At 43.3% G+C, this 16547-nt stretch overlaps 1 protein-coding gene across 4 annotated transcripts in view; it reads left to right on the top strand.

Moving 5' to 3' along the window:
* Myo16 (myosin XVI) overlaps positions 1–16547 on the top strand; it is a 480110-nt gene that overhangs the window by 333838 nt on the left and 129725 nt on the right. For all 4 annotated transcript variants that reach the window (XM_017599990.3, XM_039094188.2, XM_008771384.4 and 1 more), the window contains 4 exons: positions 635–710; positions 3730–3902; positions 7688–7768; positions 8055–8260. In XM_017599990.3, the coding sequence (XP_017455479.1) occupies positions 635–710; positions 3730–3902; positions 7688–7768; positions 8055–8260 (536 nt within the window). The remainder of the gene's footprint in view (positions 1–634; positions 711–3729; positions 3903–7687; positions 7769–8054; positions 8261–16547) is intronic.

The following is a 16547-nucleotide window of genomic DNA, read 5'->3' as shown; positions in this document are numbered from 1 at the left end:
TTCAAACTTAGCAACTCGGGATGGTGCCTACCACCACCCTGAAAATTTAAAATTGGAACTTGGGGACATGAAAGGGGTTATCAAAGTCCCACACGAACCCAGGCCGTTGTAAAGATGAGGTGACCTGACTTGCATGGTGTCGCTGGACTGACCTCCCTGATACAGGAAGAATCTAGCCCTGACTGGTTTACCTGCACACTGTGGAGTTACAGGTTGTGTGATCTTGAACCGTAACTGGGGGCTTGCACTGTGGGGTGTTCAAAACTGTGGTCTACTGTGTCAAAAGAAAAGGCATTGGATTTCTGAGGAGAGCCTGGATCAGGTCATGACCAGCCCTACTGAGAAAGGCTTCTCTGAAGTAGAGGCGAGGCTCATCTGTCAAACGGTCTGTAGTGTGGTGCCTGACTGACTCACACTGTAGTGTGGTAACGCCTGTCCCGGAGTGGGCAACCAGGTTTGCCCTTGCATGTTGTGTGAGCTCTGAAACCTGAAGGTGCTTTCTTCAGGGACCTTTAAAGACCTAATTAATTAATTAATTAATTAATTTTAAAAAAAATCCTGCTTTTTTTTAAAAAGAAATTTTCACACTCATCTTTTATCCTTCGGTAATTTTGCTATTTTTGTCTCATTACAGGTAACGTATGAAATCAGAGGAGCGGTGGAAAGGAATAAAGACTCTCTTTCACAGAACCTCCTATTTGTAATGAAAAGTAAGTTGATTTTTCTCCCCACACTGATTTCTCAATCTCGGGACAATATCCTGTGAAAAGCACTCTACCCGCCTAATGGGCAGTTGGACGACCATTTCCTCCCCAGCTCTCGGGATAGGGAGGGGTGTGTGTTCACACTGAGCTTTGCCTGCGGACTAATTGGGAGTCCACTGGAAATGCAGTTTTGACTAAGCTTCCAGCAGACAGGCATGTAAAACCCCTTTACTACATCCTTGTGTGAATCAGGAAGAGCTTGTCCCTGGAGACTAATGACGACCAAATCACCTTAGGAATGTTTGTAGGCCACAGCACAGAGAGTTCCATCACTAGAGACAACTCCAGGGCTAAACGAGAGTGGTATTTTATTTTTATGTACTTCAGTTATGAACTACTAATGCCCACTAAGTAGAAAGCTGATCAATGTATATATGTATAAACACATGCATATACATATGTATATAATTTTATATATAGTTATAGGCTCCTACTTAGTGGATATTAATATTTTATAAACATATATCAATTATAATTCTATTCAATATGTAACACTATATTCTAACATATTTACCATAATCGGATATGTGTGATTCTGTCTGTTCTTAGTAATCATTTTCTTAATAGAGGCCCTGGTGATTCACGTTTCTCTGGTAGCCTCTGAAGGGAAAGGTTGAGCCTCCTCTGAGGCAAAGCCATTTGTCTTTCCTGGAAAGGCAATCCAGGCTTTGTGAAGTGGTCAGAGGCTTTGAAGCGGAGGTCAGATATCTGCGTCACCACTGACTGAAGGGCGTCACTGTGCACATCACAGCCTCGTGGTCTTGATGCATTGTTTACACAGTGTCCTTCTCTGCCAGCCTCTCAGTCACGCAGCTTTTGTGAGTTCTCTTGGCTGAGACGCTGCAGGGGAACAGGAGCAGGGGTGAGAGCACAGAGAGCTGGAGACTGGAAAGGCTCAGCCTTGCCCACCCTGTAGGGTACCGGCCTCCCCACTCAGGTCTCTTGAACTTCCACTCTTAGGCTGGTCTCTGTGTGAAGGTCTGACAAGCAGAGTGCATCATAGATATTAACCCTTTGTGTTATTTTTATATGTGCATAGAATGAGAAAATGGCATCTGGGGGATGTTTTAATCTTGCTTGTCTTATAGAATGCCTGTATCGTAAAGCCTTTCTTCTGTTTTCGCTTGCTAACAAGTTAATTTGATTTGAAGAAAGCATGGTTAACTATTGCTTAGTCCTCAACAGGAGGACTGAATTTATAATATCATCACTTAGGTGAGGCAGTAGATACTTTCTGTGGAGGACACAGAAGTGTCTGGCTTTGGGTCTCCTTACAGTTAGCTCAGTCAGGATAACAGGACAGACGCTATAGGCCGTGCAAAGGCACAGCAGTGCTCCATTAGCACTAAGCGTAGCCATCACAGGCACGTGTGTCTACACATGGCCTACAGACTGTAATAACTCACATACTTCCTCATACTGCTGTGACAGTATCGTGTGACTCATCAGAAGGTGATGGCGCCGTGGAGAGTAATTATGAGGACATAGAGCTAATAAACAATGGCTTCCAGTGGAGTCTTCGTCACAGTAGGGGGCCCAGTTGAGGAAGGTAGAGTTTTAATCTTGAGGAAAATAGGGGTCTACCTTTAAGTAAGGCAAGTGGGGTTCTACCCATCTAGGCCTGAGAGCAGAAGTAGATAAAACTGCTTCTTCTCAGAAATTCACTCACCCAGGTCTAAGAGGCACAAGGTGGGCAGGATGCCCATGAAGTATGCTTTCTGCTGGAGCTCTTGTGGCCATGGCCAGGGCACTGACAGGACATCCCAAGAGATCCCCAGCTGTGTCAGGAAGCTACTGGTCCCTGCTTTATCGTTATGCAGTCTGGTCATGAAACTGAGAGAAAAGTCAGAAATGGGGCAGCAAATGTTGTGACCCACATTTATGTCTAGCATTTTAAGTATGTTAAAGACATTTCACCTTTATAAGAAGTTATCATTTATATGTGAGTTCTCTCTCTCTCTCTCTCTCTCTCTCTCTCACACACACACACACACACACACACACATACACACACAAACACACAGACATACACACACACACACACACACACACACACTCGCGCGCGCGCGCCACATATGTAATATGTATGGTTTGCTGTTTTGTGTGTGTGGAAAAGGTAGAAACTAACCCACTTTGCTGGTGAACATTGTGAAATGAATGTCCGATGGACTGAACAGGATCCTAAGTAGTTATGCAAATTATCACAAGTTTTAATTTTGTAGTAATGTTCAAGATCTGGGTACTGTCGTTTTCGTGGTGTTTTTAAAAGCCACTTGAGCTTGGAAAGTATCTCCATATAATGGACGGCTCCTCTCGGGTTCTTAGCCAACACACGCACATTACTGTTTCTCTGTTATTCAAAAGATTCACAAACCAAAGCCCACCTGGCAGAGCTCCAGCCCTACCTTTAGAAGCTAGGCAAGGTCTCATAAGTCTAGACTTTTACATAGCAGTAGCCTGGTGTCTGAATGGTACCAGAACCCCTCACTTTTGCAGCTGAACTGAGTTGGGGGGTGGGGGGGACTCTTTTGCTACTTTACCTAATGACGGATGCAACCAAATGAAGCAGAGCCACCGGGAGCATTTAAATACTTCTCCGAACAAGGTTAGCACTGGCGTGATGTCTTCCGGATGGGGTAGTTATTTTCTAGTAATGGGGAACCGCAGCCAAAACCCATGTTTTTATGACTGTATCAAGTACGCAGAAGCTAGCCAGGTCTGACCTGGTAAGATTCAGTGCTGACAGCCAGGACAGGAGGAAGTAGACTCTTTAGAGAGCCGAGAACCAGGAGCCATGAGTTGAGGTTGAGAACCAAGACTCAAGCCAGAGTCATTGTCTGTTTGGAAAAAAATGAATGCTGGTGGAAATAACATAGATGGGGGGAGGGGCGCTTTCATGGAGAGTGAACTCAGCCTCCTCAGTGATTTTAAGGCTGTTTACAATATTCATCTATTTCTCTCCTAGCAAGTGAAAATGTCGTGATCAGTCACCTGTTCCAGTCAAAACTCTCACCGACGGGATCGCTCATATCTTCCTACCCATCCTTTAAATTTGGAGGACACAAATCCAGCCTGCTCAGTAAGAGAATTGCCTCTTCAATGGTTGGAGTGAACAAGAATTACCTAGAACTTAGCAAGGTAGGGGATCCCTCGCCCTCGCTTCTGTTGTAGTTCTCTCTGCTCAGGTGCAGTCTCTCCCCTCCTTAAAGGCGCCTTTCTAATACGACATGAAGATATCCGTATTCTAACAGAAGGACTTAAAGGAAAGACGCTGGGTTTTGATACAACGAGAAGATAGTCATGCTCTGACAGAAGGAATGGCCGGGAAAGCTGTGGGGCTATTGCCTCTCTGTCACAGGGGAGGAAAGGACTTAGCCATTTCACACTTCCAAGGCTCCGTCTGTCGCTGAGGGAAGTCAGGGCAGGCACTCAAGGCGGGACCCTGAGGCACAGACCATGAAGGAAGGGTGGGACCCTGAGGCACAGACCATGAAGGAAGGCTACTGCTTGCTCAATGTCTGGCTGATTCACTGGCTTGCGCTTGGCTAGCATTTTTCGTACATCAGAGCTAGCATTTTTCGTACATCAGAGCCCAGGGCCACTTGCCCAAGAAGTGATATCACTCAGAGCCCTGGACTCGCCTGCACTGGATAAGACATTCCTTCACAGACCAACCCAATGACAGCAATCACCTGAGACCTTTGGTGGTCTGTGCGCTGGCTGGTTTCGTTTGTCAACTTGACACGAGCTGGAGTTATCACAGAGAAAGGAGCCTCCCTTGAGGAAATGCCTTCCTGAGACCCAGCTGTAAGGCATTTTCTCAACTAGTGATCAAGGTGGGAGGACCCAGCTCGTTGTGGATGGTGCCGTTCCTGGGCTGGTGGTCCTGGGTTCTATAAGAAAGCAAGCTGAGCAAGGCAGGGGAAGCAAGCCAGTAAGCAGCATCCCTCCATGGCCTCTGCATCAGCTCCTGCTTCCTGACCTGCTTGAGTTCCTGTCCTGACTTCCTTGGGTGATGGACGCAATGTGGAAGTGTGAGCTGAATAAACCCTTTCCTCCCCAACTTGCTTCTTCATCGTGATGTTTGTGCAGGAATAGAAACCCTGATTAAGACAATTTGTTTGTTTTGTTTTTGATTTTCAGACACCTCTAGGCTGTTTCAGGTTAACAGATAATGGTAACTAAGGCAGATAGTGTCTTAGGTTCCAACTGTGTAAGAGGACACAGAAAGGTTCCGTATACTGACAATTCAATGTGGACAGTTTCACAGCGATATCATGGGCTGTCTCTGTGACATCCTTTTAAAGTCTCGGTGTCCATCTTTTTTGGATGGATGTAAAAGAACTTCAGGGCAACTGGATTTGAAGAGATAAATGTAGTATCCTACCCACTGACCCGATTGCTCCCAAGGTTTGGGTCTGGAAATGATAAATTGTCATTTCTTTTGTTTTCCCAGCACTGTAATGTTTCCACTGTGTGTTTGCAGACCTTGGGCTTGCTTTTGTATTACATCAATTGTCAGTGTGTTTCTTCCACATACGTTAGATTTATGACTGAAGGTTCCACTTCTAAAGGACTAAAACCTCCATGCTGAGTTATTTCAAGTGCTGCAGAAATGTCTACGCACTGCATTGTTTCTTGAGAATACAAGAGCAAACTGTGTTAACCAATCTCTCGCTTATGTCTACCAAAATATAAAGTGGGGGTGCATAATTTGGAAGGGGTTGAGAATTATCAATTTTGAAAGTGTAGTTTCTGAGGCAGGTTGAGACACGTCTTGCTCTTCAGTTCAAAGGAAAGCATGGTCTAAGATGCTGTGCTTGAAAAATAACAGGTGTGTGGGTGTGTGTGTGCACTTGTGTATATGTGCATGTGTATATGTGTGTTTCTGTGCATATACCATATGTGCATGTATATGTGAATGAATATATGTATATTCAGGTGGACATTATATATGTGTGTATGTAAGTAGGTACATGGGTGCATATGTGTTTGTGTTTCTGTGTCTGTGTCTCTGCACATGTTTGTATGTGCACATGCATATGTTTCTTTGTGTGCAATCTATGTGTATCTATGTGTGTATATATAAATATTTATAGGTATGTACATACATGCACGGGTATACTTTTGTGTAAATGTGCATATGTATGTCCACTGTGTTTGTGCATATACCTGCATGCATGTATATGTGTGTCCCTGTCTGTGTATTGTGTATGTGTGCATCTGCACTTGTGTTTGTATGTGTCTACCTATGTGTATGTGTGTGCCTGTTTGTCTATTTATGTATGTATGTATGTGCAAGCATTCCTGTATGTATGTGTGCCTCTGTGAATGTGTATGCCTGCATGTATGAATATGTGTGTTTGTATATGTATGTGCCTCTGTGTTTGTGTCTGCACATACACATGCTCATGTGTGCATGTGCTATTAGTCAACAGACCCTAGAATCAGTGACCCGTAGTCATGTTGCAGAATTAGACGTGGCAGGAATCCCATCTCACAGCCTAACAAAAGGGAGCCAAGGGTTCCCTTGTGGAAAGAGCTTGATTCCAAGGAGCTTTTCATCCAGATAGTACATCAAAAATAAGAAATTCCCATACACCTAATCTAAATTGTACATTTGAATCTCAGTTACTAAGCATTTGCAACCTGGACATCTTTAGATGTTTCCCTGAAGAACTGCAGAGGAGAGAGAATTCACAGTAGCAAGCTGCCCAGAAAAAGAAACCGTGTGCCCCACCTGTAGGAATGGATTTGTTTTTGTCACGATCCCTTCAATGCTCTGCTCCCTATGGCCCTTGCTTTCCCCTTCAACCTACCCCAGTCTTTATACATCTATCTCTGGGCCAGAAACGTGGAATTATACCCATTCCTTGACTGGACATGACACTAGGCATTAAATTTGTGGAAATGGATGGGTGCTGGCCAAGTGCTTCGTTTTGCATTCGTTTTGCATTGTCGGCCACAATGAATCACTCACCTGCATCAGTCCCCTGCATAGCTCATCTTAATGGAAGAAAGTGAGCTGCCATCCTCATGGTACGGAACAGATGATCCTGCCTCATTACTTACTGTCCTCATAGCGCAGCCAAACACATAATTGTGTTTTATTAGAATTTTCTTCCATGGTGTTAAGAGAACAGTGGGTATGTTAGTCTCCTGTAATAATTCTGTGAAATTCAATGTGGCATCATTCAACCCTGGTGGGGTTTAATTAATTAATTAATTATCACTTAGCCTTTAATTCTTCACCGGATGGCACCGTTCTCTCTGTCTTCTATGTCTTTTCCACTTTCAATCAATCTTTGCTACAGGTTATTTTTCTTTTAAGAGCTGCTTTTATTATTTATTGAAGAAGAAGGTCTTCTGTTCATTTGCAAGGAGTAACTTCGCAACCCATTCCTTTCAGCAGTTAAAACAAAGAAAGAAAAGAAAGAAAGAAAACACAAGAATTCATCAAACCCATACCTTTGCTGTAACTACCTTAAAGTTAAGGGAGCAAAGTAACAACTAGAAGAACAAAACTATAACAAAGTAGCATCTTTTGCCCCCAGGATAAGCTACATTGCATGACTACTGTGAACAGCTAGTAAACAGGCAGAGCACCGCAGGGAAGCTCTTACCCTGGTCTAATCTAAGTTTACTATGAGATTAAGATGGGGGACAGGCAGGTGGTGAGTCTGCTTTAAATAAGAACCCCAGTGTGAAAGCTTAGTAGCAGTAACTGTTTCATTCATTACTCACAGTTGCCCATTTTCCAAATCTGTGGTAACAAAAAAGCCCTTTGGTTTTGACTTTTTAATGACCTCTTGTTTATGTATTTGTCTGTAAATGTATTAACGTAATCATACAGTTTACTTTCTCTTTTTCCTCCTAAAGCAGAAGCTAACAAGGTAAATCCGTCCTCCTTGTCCCCCTTGCAGTTATTAAAAAAGAAGGGAACTTGCACATTCCTACAAAGACTGGAACGCGGAGACCCCGCCACTACTGCGTCGCAACTCACGGTGAGTGACCTTCACAGTCCAAACCTCTGTGTTTGTTTACATTGTAACAGTAACACATTAATGTGACAGTTTCTTTTCCATTTCTAAAACCTTGAGTACCTTTGGAAGAAAGGCCTCACACACACACACACACACACACACACACACACACGCTGAGCCAATGAGTAATACACAAGCATGTCGTGGATTGCATTCAGAGACCTGTTTTACTTTATTTTTTTAAACTGCGTTGTCCTCCCTCCCACTGTCTCCCCTGGGTGTTAGCTACCTTCTTCTCTCTCCATAGAAATCTCTGGCAGACATCACTGCAAAGCTGCAGAAGGGCAGTCCGCACTTCATCCTTTGCGTCAAGCCTAATACCTCACAGCTACCTGGTGTGTTCGATCACTTCTACGTGTCTGCCCAACTGCAGTACCTCGGTGTCCTAGGGCTGGTGAGGCTGTTCCGCTATGGGTACCCAGTGCGCCCTTCCTTCGAGGACTTCCTGTCCAGGTCAGTCTGGAACCTTTGCACCGCCCTCTTTGGAGATGCCATGTTGATACCATCTCAGCTTCCGTTTGGAGCACGATGCTCAGGGGTTCTGTTCTCATGTGCGAACAAGAGAATCTGGGAGGCAGCGCAGGGCATCAACAGAGCTTATATAAAAGGTGACCAACCCTGCTGAGGACAGGACTTTGAAAAGCATTCAGTTCCCGTCATAGGTGACTATGCATGGACTTGTGACATATACGGTATTGCACAATTCACTGCTACTATTGGTGTAAATGGGGTTATGTCTTCCTTTGTCGTGTACTAAGAAAATAGAGTTTAGATGAAAGGTTACCGAGCAACACAGTTGGGTCCTTTGTATAAATGGAACTTGATTGGGAAGCAGCAGGACTATCTAGTTGGATGATGTTTGTGGTCATATTTTTTTCATTATAATGGTCACAGAGATGATAAAAAAACACAGTGTAAAACATAGCTAAGGCATTTTTATTATTTGCCCTTAAAGGAAAGTGTATAGATTGCCCTACACTAGATAATATCAACTCAAAAGGGTTAGTGTCCAGACAGTACAGACAAGGGGCATGTTGGGGAACAGGGTCTCATCTTTCCTAGCACACATCTTCACCCCAGCAGCTTCCCAAGGGTATTCACAGCTACCCCAAAGCTGCGCCAGGCTATGTATCTGCCTAGGTATTGTGTTGGGGGAGCATATGTTTGTTTATATGTTCCAGTGGTGTATGTGAGTGCATGTGCAGGTGACAGGGTGACATCAGGTGTCTTCTCTCCGTCACTTTCCATCCCATTAGGTGAGACAGGGCCTCACAGTGAAGATGGGAGACACTGATTTGGAAACCCTGGCTACCACCCATCATTCTCCAGGGGTTCCTCTGTCCCTGCCTCCCCAGTCTCAGGATGAAAGGATCCTCCTGCCTTGTCTGGCTTTTTCTCGTGCACATTGGTGACCTGAACTCAGGTCCTCATAGCTGAGGGATGTGGTGGGTTGAATGAGAAATGTCCCCCGCAGCCACCTGTACTTGGACAGTTGCCCTCCAGATGGTGGTGCTGTTTAGGAAGGCTGTGAAGCCGGTCAGAGATGGAGCCTCGCAGGAGGAAGTGTGTCACTAGTGTCCCCAGGGGCAGGCTTTGAAGCTTGTAACCGCAGCCCACTTCCAGTTCACTCTCTCTGCCTTCCGCCCCCATCACCGGTGGGCAGATATCTACCCATGCGGTCATAAGCCAAAATAGGCTCTCCCTTAAGTTGTTTCTATGACAACAGAAGATAACTAACACCAGAAGTGAGCACTGGGTCAACCAGCCCCCCTTCCCAGCCCACCTACTCGTAAATGTAAAGTTTGAGTTTAACAAAATCAAAAAAATCTAAATGAGTCCGCTTTAAAGGAAGTGCTTAATGACTGTTGACTTAGCTTACAAATATATGCTGATGCCACTCCAGTCAGGAGCTCTGGTCTCCCGCGTTGCTATGACTCTATGTCTTGGAGATGCTCACAGTCTACTAGACAGATACATGCACGCACAGCTAAAAATTAGACAGAGCTGGGTAGACAGAATATGTACCCATGGGGCAGAAGCACAGGAGAGACCACACACAGAGCTAGCTGGCTTTCAGGTGATGTTAGTATTAATACTGGTAAAAAATAATAATAGTAATATTAATGCTAATGACTGTTGTATAGACCCACCATGCCATAATTTATAGGGAATAACTGCAAGGTTGGTAATTAGGAGTGAAGTAAGCCTGGGCATGTGTAAGGTTTATGATGTTTGGATAGAAGGGGGAGGGCATAGTATTGGGCATTGTTCATTAGCCTATATCTTCACCCACCTTTGCCTATTTCGTGAGCAGAAATCAGATCAGTCTTCATGGATATGTGGCTTAAAGATGGGTCTACGGGTGTTTTTTTTTTTTCATGCATCTAATTGGCTTGTAGGTAGAGGTCAGCCCTTCTGCACCATTAAGTTCAAGTGGTCTTTGGTAGTAAATGAGTTGTAAACCTGCCCATAAGCAAGTTTTTTTTTTTAAAAAAAAAAAAAGACGAAAGATTTTATACTATCCAAAGAAAAACCAGAGTAACCCACATGCAAGTTTAAAACCACGAGAGTTCCCAAATGTACCCTGAGCCTTCAGGATGGGACCAACATGGGCTGAAATTCCGAGTTTTGGGTTGTGGTTCTATCCATGATTCATTACCAAAGGCTATCCTGCCCATAGACGACGGGAACCATACTCCAGCATACTGTTGTCTTTCAAGGACATGGGTCTAGATACATGATAGTTTGATCCGTGGGACTAACTTTATCTCCAGCTCAAAAGAGACCCACACCATGCACATCAGAATCCCTAGCAGACCACACCGGAGCTTCAAATCCTTCATAATCTGGGGCTTGAGGTGAATCTTGTGAATGAGCGCTTCCAACAGCTGGCCAGAAATATTGAAGTTAACGAACGGTAGACATCGCTCTGATGTTATCTCTTGGAGAAATTGTTTTGTTTTGATATCGCCCTTGAAATGCTAAGCCCTTAAAAAATTATAGAAAATGCAAAGTATTCAGCTAACCCAAACTCCACCAAATCCGAACACCAGTTTGTCAGGCGTCTTAGGGAGTCTTCCCCCAAGTGTGAAATATTCTGTGGCCCAAGCAGCAGGATCCATCCACCAACAGCAATGGCACATTTCTGGCATTTGCTGGTTTGTTTAGTGAGGCTGTCTTAGGAATGTGATGTCAATCAAGCTCTGCGTTAAGGCATCCCTCAGAGATTCTCCAGGCACCTTTCGTCTCCTCCGTAATGCTTATCACAACAAACAGACATCTTGAGTTGCTGTGTCCCCTACAGAATAGCGTGGGTGGGGGTCATGGCTCTGTGTGTGTGGCATTATACATCACGGCGATTTGAGATTTATTTTATTTGTGCCTTTTGTATTTGTATACCTTTCTGTCAGAGCCTGCTTTAATGAAAACAGATTATGCAATTAACCTTTTGAAATTAAGCACAGGTTTTCACATCTACACTTCCCTTAAGATAACGGCCTCTCGGCGGGGACCATTTCTATTAACAAGCCTTGAAGGCACTAAATAAATATCTTCAGGATCCAGACATGTAACTTGATGGTGTTTGCCTAGCATGTGTGAGGCCCCTGGTTCAATTCCTAACACACACACACACACACACACACACACACACACACACCCCTTCAGACAAAACCTGCCATAGGACATTAACTGAACTTCAATTCAGAAGGAAAGTTTTGAATGACAAATAAAACACATAACTTTTGAATTTGTATTAGACAAAAGGTTCGTGTGTGGAAGATGCCATGTGTGAGTTAATATCTGTATTCCTTTCAGCACTTTCTTATCTGGAAGGGGCGTGATTTCCTCCTGCCTTATTTTGTATGGCTAAGCAGAAATGAAATTATTAACTTATTTCAACAGAAACGTGTCACCATCTCTCTGACGGTGACAAAAACATTGATCTACAGAGATTACCAGTCTCTGTGGAACTTGACTAAATCACAATCAAAAGAGTGCTGTCAGAGAGGCGACGTGATTTAATACTCCATGCATATTCAGAAGCTCACCTGCACTCTGAAATGACCCCAGGTAAGGAAGCACCACTATGAAAACCAAGGCCTAGAGGTAGAATTTAATAGAAATCATTTTCTGGTGAAATTCCAAATAGAAGTTCATACCTCTCCCATGCAAAACAGAACTCCTTGTGTTCTATTTAAATGCTACCTGGCCACAACTAACTTAACAGATAGAGAGCTAAAACCCATCAAAGCAAAAGGCTCACCGTGTATGGAAGCTATGCTCACCCCAAAATTACAGATAAAAATGTTGTCCAGTTCTGCAGTTTTGAAGTAAAAGGAGGCTTACCTGTGTAACATTCACTATCTCTGAATTCCAACATGATGGTAGGTTGACAAACACAGACAACAGGAAAGTCGTAGTGTGGCTGGGTTGAAGACACAGTGCTCGATTTCCTTTCTATTGCTATAACAAAATGCCACCCTTAGAAGCAAGATGGGAAGAAAAGGATTATTCACGTTATAGCTTGTGGTTCATCAGGATGAGGAATCAGAGCAAGACCTCAAGACAGGAACCTAGAGACCAAAACCAAAGCCCAGGTTATAGAAGAACACTGCTTACTGGCTTTCCTCAAGCTGTTCTCAGCTTGCTTTTTTGTTTTGTTTGTTTGCTTGCTTGCTTGTTTTTGTGCCATATTTCTCTTTTTGTAATTGGATATAATTTTTATTTACATTTCAAATGTTGTCCCTTTTCCTGGTTTCCCCTCCAGAAACCCCCATATCCTATCCCCCCTTCCCCTGCTTCTATGAGGGTGTTACCCCACCCACTCACCCACTCCCTCCTACTTCCCCATCCTGGCATTCCCCTACTCTGAAGCATCCAGTTTTCACAGGACCAATGGCCTCTCTTCCCATCGATTCCTGACAAGGCCATCCTCTGCTACATATGCAGCTGGGCCATGGCTCTGTCCATGTGTACTCTTCGGTTGGTTGATAATATTGTTCTTTCTATGGGATTGCAGACCCCTTCAACTCCTTAGTCCTTTCTCTAACTTCTCCATTAGGGACCCCACGTTCAGTCCAATGATGCCTTCCAGCATCCTCCTCTGTATTTGTTAGGCTGTGGCAGAGACTCTCAGGAGACAGCTATAGGCTCTGTCAGCATCCAATTCTTGGCATCAGCAATATTGTCTGGGTTTGGTGACAGTATTTTGATAGATCCCTAGGTGGGGCAGTCTCAGGATAGCCTTTCCTTCGGTCTCTGCACCAAACTTTGTCTCTGTATTTCCTCCTGTGAATAGTTTTGTTCCCCCTTCTAAAAAAGACTGAAGCATACACACTTTGGTCTTCTTTCTTCTTGAGCTTCATGTGGTCCGTGAATTGTATCTTGGGTAATTCGAACTTATGGGCTAATATCTGCTTATCAGTGAGTGCATACAATGTGTGTTCTTTTGTGATTGGGTTACCTCACTCAGGATGATATTTTAAAGTTCCATCCATTTGCCGATGAATTTCATGAAGTCATTGTTTTTAATAGCTGAGTAGTACTCCATTATGTAGATGTGCCACATTTTTGTGTATCCATTCCTCTGTTGAAGGACATCTGGGTTCTTTCCAGCTTCTGGCTATTACCAATAAGGCTGCTATGAACATAGTGGAGCATGTGTCCTTGTTGTAGGTCAGAGCATCTTTGGGGTATACACCCAGGAGTAGTATAGCTATGTATACCACTCAGGTAGTTCTATGTCGAATTTTCTGAGAACCTGCCAGACTGATTTCCAGAGTGGTTGTACCAGCTTGCATTCCCACCAACAATGAAGGAGTGTTCCTCTTTCTCATCATCCTCACCATTATCTGCTGTTCCCTGAGTTTTTGATCTTAGCCATTCTGACTGGTGTGAGGTGGAATCTCAGGGTTATTTTGATTTGCATTTCCCTGATGACTAAGTATATTAAACATTTCTTTAGGTGCTTCTTGGCCATTCGATATTCCTTAGTTGAGAATTCTTTGTTTAGGTCTGTACCCCATTTTAATAGGGTTGTATGATTGTCTGGAGTATAACTTCATAAGTTCTTTGTATATATTGGATATTAGCCCTCTATTAGATTGGTAGGATTGGTAATGATCTTTTCCCAATCTATTGGTTGCCATTTTGTCCTACTGACAGTGTCCTTCACCTTATAGAAGCTTTGAAATTTTATGAGGTTCCATTTGTAGATTCTAGATCTTAGAGGACAAGCCATTGGTGTTCTGTTCAGGAAATGTTCCCCTATGCCCACGTGTTTGAGGCTCTTCCCCCACTTTCTCTTCTATTAGTTTCAGGGCATCTGGTTTTATGTGGAGGTCCTTGATCCACTTGGACTTACACTTTGTACAGGGTGATAAGAATGGATCTATTTGCATTCTTCTACGTGGTGACCTCCAGTTGAACCAGCACCATTTGTTGAAAATGCTATCTTTTTTCCCCTGAATGGTTTTAGCTCCTTTGTCAAAGATCAAGTGACCATAGGTGTGGGGGTTAATTTCTGGGTCTTCAATTCTGTTCCATTGATCTACCTGCCTGTCTCTGTACCAATACCATATTTTTTTATCACTATTGCTCTATAGTACAATTTAAGGTTAGGGATGATGATTCCCTCAGAAGTTCTTTCATTGTTGAGAATAGTTTTCAGTATTCTGGGTTCTTTGTTATTCCAAATGAATTTGCACATCGCTCTTTCTAACTTTATGAAGAATTGACTTGGAATTTGATGAGAATTGCATTGAATCTATAGATTGCTTTTGGCAAAATGGCCATTTTTACTATATTAATCTTTCCAATACGTGAGCATGAAAGGTCTTTCCATCTTCTGAGATCTTTTTTGATTTCTTTCTTCAGAGACTTGAATTTCTTGTCATACAGAAGCTCTTCAAACTATTCCACAAAATAAAAACAGAAAGGACACTAGCCATTTGTTCTATGAAACCACAATTACCCTTATACTTAAACCACAGAAAGACCCAACAAAGAAGGAGAACTTCAGACCAATTTCCCTTATGAATATCAATGCAAAAATACTCAATAAATTTTTCACAAACCGAATCCAAGAACCCATCAAGATGATCATCAATCATGATCAAGTAGGCTTCATTCCAGAGATGCAGGGATGGTTCAATATAGAGCAATCCATCAACTTAATACACTATATAAACAAACTCAAAGGAAAAAAACTATACGATCATTTCATTAGATGCTGAGAAAGCATTTGACAAAATTCAACACCCCTTCATGTTAAAAGTCTTGGAAAGACCAGGAATTCAAGGCCCATATTTATACATAGTAAAAGCAATATACAGCAAACCAGTAGCCAACATCAAACTAAATGGAGAGAAATTGAAGGAATCCCACTAAAAGCAGGGACTAGACAAGGCTGCCCACTCTCTCTCTGTTTATTCAATGTAGTATTCAAAGTCCTAGCCAGAGCAATTAGACAACAATAGTCAGTCAAGGGGATACAAATTGGAAAGGAAGAAGTCAAAATATCACTATTTACAGGTGATATGATAGTACACTTAAGTGACCCCAAAAATTCCACAAGAAAACTCCTATGGCTGATAAACAACTTCAGCAAAGTAGTGGATATAACATTAACTGAAACAAATCAGTAGCCTTCCTCTCCTCAAAAGATAAACGGTCTGAAAGAAATTAGAGAAATGACACCCTTCACAATAGTCACAAATAATATAAAATACCTCGATGTGACTCTAATCAGCTTCCTTTTTCATACAACTCACACTTGCCTGGGGACAGCACCACACACAATGGACTAGGTCCTCCCACATTAATCGTTAAATTGAGAAAATGCCCCCTGTCATCCATACCGGCCATTCTGATAGATGATGCATAGCATCTCACAACCCATCCAAAGAGCTTACTTTCTACTTCAGGCTCTTTATGGAGGGTTTGCTTGTCACCACTTTGCACCCTAAGTGGCTTGGGTGTGTGTCCCTGCTACATGGGTGAGTGTCTTGCCTGTAGGAAGAGTGAGTGATCTGATTCTCTATTTCAAGAGCTTTCTGTTAATATCATCGATGACTTCAATTTGTGTGACATTCTAGCATGGCTTTGTAAGTCACTTCTCACCAACCTATTCTTATAGACCGTGAGCGACAAACTACCAACAATCCAAACTGTGTGCTTCGTAAAAGCAAAGCTTTTGTCATGACTTGGGGCTCAGCAGCAGCAGGGTTCAGCTCAAGTCAGCTGTAAGTTTCGTCTTTGCTTCATGACAGAATCAGAACCCGCCCTTGGTGAGCTGAAAGGGGAGGGGGGAAGATGGGCCCATTGTTGTCTCAAATTCCATGGGGGTGGAACAAGACTGTACCCACAAGAAGGCACACAGAAGACCATGAACATCCTAGCTCAATCATCCTTACCCTGTTAGTCCATCCCAAAACATAATGTCATAAAACAAAAACGTGTTCTTCCTCTGCGTTCAATCAGCTGGGACCAGTGAGTTCTTTCCCACAGGTGTGGCCAGACAGTAGGAGAGCTGGTACTGGGGCAAGCCTGCGGGTGCTGGATGCAAGGGCATTTCTTCACCCACGTGTCTGGTATGTTGCAGCCCCACTATGAGCAATCTCCTCAGCAGAACAGCTCATATTTCCTACCTTGGAAAAAGCTTCCAAGGGGCAAGAAAGGAAGCTGTGCTCCTCCTTGCTTAAGTACAGCAAGTTCCCCTTCTGTTCTGTGAGGTACAATG

Source organism: Rattus norvegicus, chromosome 16, assembly GCF_036323735.1.
Source record: "Rattus norvegicus strain BN/NHsdMcwi chromosome 16, GRCr8, whole genome shotgun sequence".
Taxonomy (NCBI): Eukaryota; Metazoa; Chordata; class Mammalia; order Rodentia; family Muridae; genus Rattus; species Rattus norvegicus.
The sequence above is the reverse complement of the archived record's forward strand: the minus strand, read 5'-3'. Positions and strand labels throughout refer to the sequence as shown.